The sequence below is a fragment of the Asparagus officinalis genome, chromosome 4, assembly GCF_001876935.1.
Source record: "Asparagus officinalis chromosome 4, Aspof.V1, whole genome shotgun sequence".
In the NCBI taxonomy this organism is placed as follows: domain Eukaryota; kingdom Viridiplantae; phylum Streptophyta; class Magnoliopsida; order Asparagales; family Asparagaceae; genus Asparagus; species Asparagus officinalis.
The window spans coordinates 145,680,409-145,688,612 of record NC_033797.1 but is presented as its reverse complement, the minus strand read 5'-3'; the positions used below and the strand labels follow the sequence as shown (position 1 = coordinate 145,688,612).

General features: G+C 37.7%; 3 protein-coding genes across 4 annotated transcripts in view; 2 read left to right on the top strand and 1 right to left on the bottom strand.

Annotated features, from left to right (window-relative positions):
* Window positions 1-4,153, top strand: part of LOC109839451 (elongation factor G-1, chloroplastic) — a gene marked incomplete at its 5' end in the record, with an annotated part of 11,111 nt that extends 6,958 nt beyond the window's left edge. Inside the window, 3 exons of the mRNA XM_020407874.1 lie at window positions 400-1,814; window positions 2,183-2,695; window positions 3,641-4,153. Of these exons, the coding sequence (XP_020263463.1) occupies window positions 400-1,814; window positions 2,183-2,695; window positions 3,641-3,808 (2,096 nt within the window). The remainder of the gene's footprint in view (window positions 1-399; window positions 1,815-2,182; window positions 2,696-3,640) is intronic.
* LOC109839660 (elongation factor G, chloroplastic-like) lies at window positions 4,175-6,489 on the top strand. The gene is made up of 2 exons (XM_020408174.1): window positions 4,175-4,222; window positions 5,986-6,489. Exons 1-2 carry the CDS (start codon window positions 4,175-4,177, stop codon window positions 6,238-6,240), a joined length of 303 nt encoding a protein of 100 aa, XP_020263763.1. The 3' UTR covers window positions 6,241-6,489.
* The window catches only part of LOC109839658, an 8,976-nt gene continuing 7,635 nt past the window's right edge, over window positions 6,864-8,204 (bottom strand). For both annotated transcript variants that reach the window (XM_020408173.1, XM_020408172.1), the window contains exons 6-7: window positions 7,341-7,410; window positions 6,864-7,240 (exon numbers count right to left, since the gene is read on the bottom strand). In XM_020408173.1, the coding sequence (XP_020263762.1) occupies window positions 7,161-7,240; window positions 7,341-7,410 (150 nt within the window). In that variant the 3' untranslated portion in view covers window positions 6,864-7,160. The remainder of the gene's footprint in view (window positions 7,241-7,340; window positions 7,411-8,204) is intronic.

Here is an 8,204-nt window from a genome sequence, read left to right as displayed (position 1 = left end):
AAATATTAGTAAAATTAAATAAGAAATTCATTTACTTTAATAGGAGACAATCCACGGTGAGCTGGACAATCAATGCCCTTTGTTATTCTTACACATTGTTTTTACCTGTAGTACGGTATATACTTCCTTGCAAACATGATTTTTCACAAATTAGAATGTTGTCCTGCTTCCCATCAAAACTTGACACCGCATTTTTCTCTTAGTAGTTATGGCAAGTTAGCCATGATTATATTTGCTTTATGTTTTCCAGTGTGCTTCAAATTTATAAGCAGAATACTAATAGTAGAGAATGCAACAAGTAGTTTGCGTCTTGTTTTTATTTAATGTTCTAGAATGAGAGCATGTATTTCAAAGATACTAGTATTTTCTGTTGTCAATATTTTGACCCTTGTTCTCCAGAAGCAAAACGACAAATACCACTCAAGGATTACCGCAACATAGGAATTATGGCTCACATAGATGCTGGAAAAACTACAACCACAGAGCGCATACTTTTTTACACTGGAAGGAATTACAAGATTGGGGAGGTTCACGAGGGAACAGCGACAATGGATTGGATGGAACAGGAACAGGAGAGAGGAATCACTATAACCTCTGCAGCAACCACCACCTTTTGGAACAATCACAGAATTAACATCATCGATACTCCTGGCCATGTCGACTTCACACTGGAAGTGGAGCGAGCACTTAGGGTCTTAGATGGTGCTATATGCTTGTTTGACAGTGTTGCTGGTGTGGAGCCACAGTCTGAAACTGTGTGGAGGCAAGCTGATAGATATGGGGTTCCTAGAATATGTTTTGTTAATAAAATGGATCGTCTCGGGGCTAACTTTTTTAGAACAAGAGACATGATCGTCACGAATTTGGGTGCCAAACCTCTTGTTCTTCAACTACCCATTGGTGCTGAAGATACCTTTAAAGGAGTAGTTGATCTGCTGAAAATGAAAGCTATTGTGTGGTCAGGAGAAGAACTAGGTGCAAAATTTTCATATGAAGACATACCTGAAGATCTCCAAGATATGGCTCAAGACTACAGAACCCAGATGATTGAAACTGTTATTGATCTTGATGACAAAGCTATGGAGAGCTATCTAGAAGGTATTGAACCAGATGAAGAAACCCTAAAGAGTTTGATTAGGAAAGGCACCATAGGAGGAAGTTTTGTACCGGTTCTGTGTGGCTCGGCTTTTAAAAACAAAGGTGTTCAGCCATTGCTCGATGCCGTTGTAGATTACTTGCCTTCACCAATTGAGTTGCCACCAATGAAGGGTACTGATGCTGACAATCCGGAACTTAGCCTTGAAAGGAGCCCAAGTGATGATGAGCCTTTTGCTGGGTTGGCTTTCAAGATCATGAGTGATCCATTTGTAGGATCCCTTACATTTGTCAGAGTGTATTCAGGGAAGCTGGCTGCAGGTTCATATGTTCTCAATGCTAACAAAGATAAGAAAGAGAGGATTGGAAGGCTACTGGAAATGCATGCCAATAGTAGAGAAGATGTTAAATTCGCCTTGACTGGTGATATTGTTGCCCTTGCTGGTCTCAAAGATACAATAACTGGAGAGACGCTGTGTGATCCAGAAAAACCCATAGTACTTGAGAGAATGGACTTCCCGGATCCTGTTATCAAAGTTGCAATAGAACCCAAGACCAAGGCTGATGTTGATAAGATGGCAAATGGATTAATTAAACTTGCTCAAGAAGACCCATCTTTTCACTTTTCTAGAGATGAGGAGATCAACCAAACTGTTATTGAAGGCATGGGAGAACTGCATCTTGAGATCATCGTTGATCGACTGAAGAGGGAATTCAAGGTATGCACTTTAACTGATAACTCTACATGAAATTGTAGTTATCATCATTGTGGAGATCTATGCTTCCTGAGGTGTGCTCCTAAACCAATGTTGAACTAGGTATTAAGTCATAATTCTAAGAGTAATCAAGCCTGAAACATATGGCTCAAATTTATGTTAGAAATGTTTTTATGTTCTATGAATTGGTGGTTACCAACCAACAAATCCTTGGAGTGAGATTCTTAATTAACTATGAAAACTTAAAAATGGGGGAGACTATCAAATCAGGCATATAAATGGTTTCTTTAGTTAAAAAAAGGAGAATATGAATAGTGGATCATGTCTCGTCACTTTCATGTACTCATGTTAGATCTCATTTTATGAAACAGGTTGAAGCAAATGTAGGTGCACCTCAGGTTAACTATCGTGAGAGCATCTCGAAAGTTTCAGAAGTTCAGTACATCCACAAGAAGCAATCTGGTGGACAAGGGCAATTTGCTGACATCACAGTTCGGTTTGAGCCATTGGAGCCAGGCAGTGGGTATGAATTCAAGAGCGAGATAAAGGGAGGAGCAGTGCCTAAAGAATACATCCCTGGGGTTATGAAAGGACTTGAAGAATGCATGAGCAATGGTGTGCTTGCTGGTTACCCTGTTGTTGATGTTCGAGCTGCTTTAGTTGATGGATCCTATCACGATGTGGATTCAAGTGTTTTGGCATTTCAACTAGCTGCAAGAGGTGCTTTTAGGGAGGGAATTAGAAAGGCGGGTCCGAAACTACTGGAGCCAATTATGAAGGTTGAGGTGGTAACCCCAGAAGAGCATTTGGGTGATGTTATTGGCGATTTGAATTCAAGAAGAGGCCAGATCAATAGTTTTGGGGATAAGCCTGGCGGTCTCAAGGTACGGCTCAAAGAGTTCTCTTTTCAGTTATTTCTCCTATTTTGCCTTATAAACCCTTTGATAGTAATCTTGTTTGCTGTCTATTGCATCAAGAACTACACAATCAAGTCTATCATTCATCGCTAGTTAGCTCAAGTAGAATATTAAAGTTGAATTATTTTTTAGATGAATCGTGATTTATCAAAGCGTAGGGCTTTATTGTTCCTATAAGAACGATATTAAGTTCTATTCCCATCCTACTATCATATTAAGTTCTAGTCTCATCCTACTGAATTATGTAGTGTAACACTCCATTGTAGATCCATGCCACTCACTACATGCTCATTAAGAGATGTACATAAATAGGAAATTGTGTTTTCCAAATATTCCGTTCATTCATCTAGGGGTTGAAAATGAACAGTGCTATACAAGAAGCGTGCTTAATTGATGGGTGTATTATATGTGCTTCCTAGCAAAATAAAATTTTATCCACATACATTCTTGTGATGGTTATCCAAGCGAACGGTGCGGATCACTGATTTGGAAGACCATCACGTATTTTGATGGATGGAAACTAGGTTGCATGGGTATGAGTATTGGATACAAGTATTAGGTGCAATATAGTATAGATACAAGTATTGGATACAAGTATTGGATGCAATACAGTATAGATCTGCAGACACGTCGTCTCAGGATAACAGATGTACAAACTATTTACGTTTACCATTATTAAACTATTATTCTATTATATATGCTATCAAATGTTACTATCTAATCATGATTCTAGGAAAATACACCATAAATTTATCAAGAAATTCATGACTTCGCACAAAAACGAATACAATATTATTCCAAACAAATTCACAAACTTTCAACCTCTACCATTCACTACCTCTTTTATTATGTAATGTTTCGTCGTTCGTTGCTGACAGATGGGTGTTTCTTGATAATGTTCTTAAAATGCAGGTTGTTGATGCATTGGTGCCGCTTGCTGAAATGTTCCAATATGTGAGTACACTTCGTGGGATGACGAAAGGACGCGCTTCTTACACAATGCAGCTTGCCCAGTTTGATGTTGTCCCACAAGACATCCAGAACCAGCTCTCGTCAAAATCGGAAGCTGTTACAGCTTAGATTTACAAAGGGTTTTGTTGTTGAACCGACAATTTGTTCTTTTGATCTTCAAGTTTTAGATCAGGTATAAAAATGTGAAAAAACAATTTTGAGGCTTGCCAGGAAATGCCTCCTATTTATTTGAAAGTAGCTTCTCAGCAAACTAGTCAAATTATTTGTATACGTGCAATTTTCTTTGCTGGAATTTATGAATTTCCTTCAGCCAGTTCATCGCATCCAGTGTTAGGAGTCACTAGGGTGGTGTCGACGCTTTTGAATTGTGCATTAAAGTATGTATTTGAAAGTCTCCAATTGTATTTATATTGACATGACGAGCATGTACTTATTTGAAGTTCTACAAATTTATTAGATTGACATTTGAGGAGCATGGATGGCCCAGTTGCATCTGCTGCTAGAACTGATTTGTTTTCCAAGGTAACAAGTTCTTGAACTTTGTCGTTTAAAAAACATTTTATGCGGTTATGTGCTCTGATAATGTTCATCGAGAGATTGTTCTACTTTAAAAAAAATATGAGTCTTTCCTTTCTTGTGACTTTTCTACTAAGTAGATCTCTCTCGCGTCTCAGTGAAGCAGATCAGTGAAGCTTTTCTCCTTGCTTTCATTCTGTCCTTAAAGTTCAGTCGCTGAGAGCTCACATAATCATCGCTTGACCAACAACTTCCAAGTCCATAGGCTAGTGTTTGAAAGTGAGGTCTGAGAGCACGAACTCTCTCTGAAGCCATTGAACTCGGCATTTTCCAAATGTGGCCGAATTCAGATCCCCTTCATGGGGGAAGCAACCTGCGTCGCTTGTTAGCATCAGTCAGTTCTTAAAGAAATTTCTATTTACTATGGGCAGGCCCCCTACAGTTCCTTGGGGTCTCGAAAAAGACGAAAACATTCTGAGGATCTCCTCTGCTAAGGTTACCAACCAAGTTCCATACACAACTTTTTTTCAAGCTGATGAGTGATATGGGAGTAGCCCTTCTGACTTGTGTGGGTTTGACTAATGCAACACTTCAATTCTTTTTTTTTTTTTGGCTTTAATCTGGCATTTTTCGCTTTAAGCTGGCATCCAATTCATTTTCTTATTTTCCTTAAGAAAATTATGTAATGCCTAATAAGGCATCTTATTGCGTTTGGGAATTCTCTCTCGACCTGCACATACTATGTGACAACCTCATCTCCCTATTTTTCTTCCTTTTGCCTCCTGATATTTACGTGAATTGGTACCAACTAACTTTGTTCAAGCCAACCGACAAAAAAAAAGAGACGAAGAAGATGAACATAGAGTATATCTACTCCTCTATACAAATGGGAGAACCCAAGATTCATTATTCATGATACAGTAGCAAACATGAAACAGGATATTGTAGCAAATTTTTTAGAAAAATATCACTGTAGCACACTGGAATACCGTAACATCTTAAAACTGTAGCAAAGTCGGGACTGTAGCAACCCAAAAAAAATTTAAAAATATCGTAGCATTTAAAAATCGGGATTATTGTAGCAGAAAAAAAATGATATGACGTGCTTTGCACGGTGTTCACGACTAGTATCTATGATAGTAGAAAGGCTACATGTAGAAGTTTTGTGCAATTTTCCTAACGGTCTATGAACTTAACGGTTCATTCACCCATGCAGTTGCAATACACGATATGATGGTAAAATCGCTCGAATGTGCCTACGCCCTCGCAATTGGAATTTGGATAACGTCAAACATCATTAGTAATGACTTACTAATAAAATCTACTAAGATAGTGCATGCATGAATAGGACAAATTTTCAAACCCAACCTGTTTGTCAAAAAATTCTCAAAAAAAGACTCGTCTCAAACTTAATTTTAAAAACCGACCTAGTTGGACAGAATCTGGGTCGGTTTTTGAAGAAAAAAAATTCCAAACTTCACGGGGTTGAAGTCCCGTGAAGTTTTGTTATATAAAAAACTTCACGGGACTTCAACTCCCGTGAAGTTTGGGAACTTTTTTTTAAAAACCGACAAAGTTTCATCCAACTAGGTCTGTTTTTGAAATTAAGTTTGAAATGGGTCTGTTTTTGGGAATAAAATTCAAAATAAGTCGGTTTTAAAAATTTGTCCTGAATGAATAACATAATTCTCCGATTAAAACGGAGACGAATCCAATAGAACTTGATGATATAATGGCAAATCTGTTAAATCCCATCCCTTCTGACGCAGTGCCTAAGGAGTACATCCCTGGAGTTATCGAAGGACTCGAAGAATGCACGAGCAATGGTGCTCCTACTGGTTACCCCAGTCGTCGATGTACGAGCTGCTTTAGTCGAGGGATCCTATCATGATGTGGATTCAAGTGTTTTGGCACTTCAATTGGCAGCACAAGGCGCGTTTAAGGAGCGAATGCAGGCAGGCCTGAAACTGCTGCGGCCAATTATGAAGGTTGAAGCTGCTTACCCCAGAAGAGCATTTGGGTGACATCATTGGCGATTTGAACTCGAGAAGAGGCCAGATCAACAGTTTTGAGGATGATAAGCCTTGTGGTCTCAAGGGTGCCAAATGTGCACAAACAGAAAACTGTGCTGAATGTTTCTGATGGTTTATGTCAAGGTTGCATAATGAAATTTTTATAATGTATAACAAAATAGCCTAGTTGATGGGTGGATAAGGTGCTTCCTAACAAAATAATTTCTTTTTTTTTTAATCCACATATGTTATTGATAGGGGGATCCATGTGCACAGTGTGGATCACTCATTTAGAAGATCATCACATACATTGATAGGTTTTGCATGGATTTGGGCATAAAGCATGAGATACGAGTATCTAGTAGCACTACAGATATAATATGGACTTGCAGTCTCAACATCTCATATACATAGATTATTTCATGTTTACGACAATTAAAATAATTTTGCATTGTTATGCATGCTATGAGAATTTGCAACATCTGCCGTAATTATCTCTTTTATTATTTAACGTCTCGTCTCCTCGTTGCCGACAGATGGACGTTTCCCTGACAATGATTTTAAAGATTCAGGTAGTAGATGGCATCATTGGCTCCGCTTGCCAAAATGTTCCAACACTTCGTGTGACGCCAAAATGATTTTAATGATATATATGCATTTTAGCCAAGATTAAACTGGTGCAAACAACAAAGCAGGCTCTTGATGGATAAATACCACAGTTCAATACCAAGTGAGGTGAACACAGATTGACAGTAGTATACAAAGGCATACTTCCAATCTAAAATTTCAAAACTAATCCTGAAAATGAATTCTTTGAAAATTGAAACCTTGAAGGCCAAAAGACATAGTACGGTAGCAGTTGTCAGTAACAATACTCGGAACAAGAACCCCATCAGATTGTAATGAAGTCAATGTACCATTGGTATTTCAGCTCAAGAAGCCCTTTTGGGAGGAGACATGTTTTGCACAAGAGTGTTAGTTGTGACAATAACAAATATTTGTAACATCACACCTGGAGAATAGACATGAGTGAATGATAGAAGATTTATTTAAAAAAATCTACAGGAGTAAATTTCATCGTAAATCTTGAGGAAATAGTCAGTTCAGCTTACCAAGCAAAACGCGCACGACCTCGACTAGTTCATAATTTGCCAAGGCTGAGGCGTTCTTATATTGTATAGCCTAAATAACAAGAAAGTACTGTCAAAAAGACAAATACATAGGTTTGGAAAAGCCAGAAGTATTTTGTTCAGAAAGTATGCCTATTTTTAGAAGACAATCTAAATCCTAGAAGGGGGGAAAAAGGAGAAACGGAATTTTGATTCTATTAGACAGTGTACAGAAAAGCAGCTCAATAAATGCCTCCATAGCAAGAAAAAAAATGGATATAAAAATGTGCAGGCAAAGTCATACGAAGGATAGGCACGGTGATAATAATTCAGTAATATAACCTGATTCCTTCAAGTAAATTACTTAAGGCATTAAGATATGTAGATGATACCTTAAAGAGGAAGAAAATGAAATGTTGTATTAGTTAAACTAACATTAGTGGGAAGGCTACTTCCACACAACTCATCAGCTTAAAATTTGTATGTGAGGCTTGGCTGGTAACCTTAGCTGAACAGATTCTCAGATTGTTTCTTGTTTTTTGACTCTTTGAGAACTGAAGTAACTATCGTTGGCCTAGCCGTAGTAAATAGTAATAATTCTCTTCATTAATGATTATGAACATCAAAAGCAGGCTATATAGAAAGTTCATTAAGAACTGACTTTAGCTTGAGATCTACAAAATAAGAAAGCACAAAAAGGAAACATGTTTTCGTCCAATTACGTGTTGTGATATTCTAACATTTCACTGGTTTAGAAAGTATTTAACAATTTTTTGGCCTACACACCAATAACGACTTAAAACGATAATCAAGTTCTAGAATAAGAGAATAATCTCTCAATAAACATTATAACAAAAACATAAATCC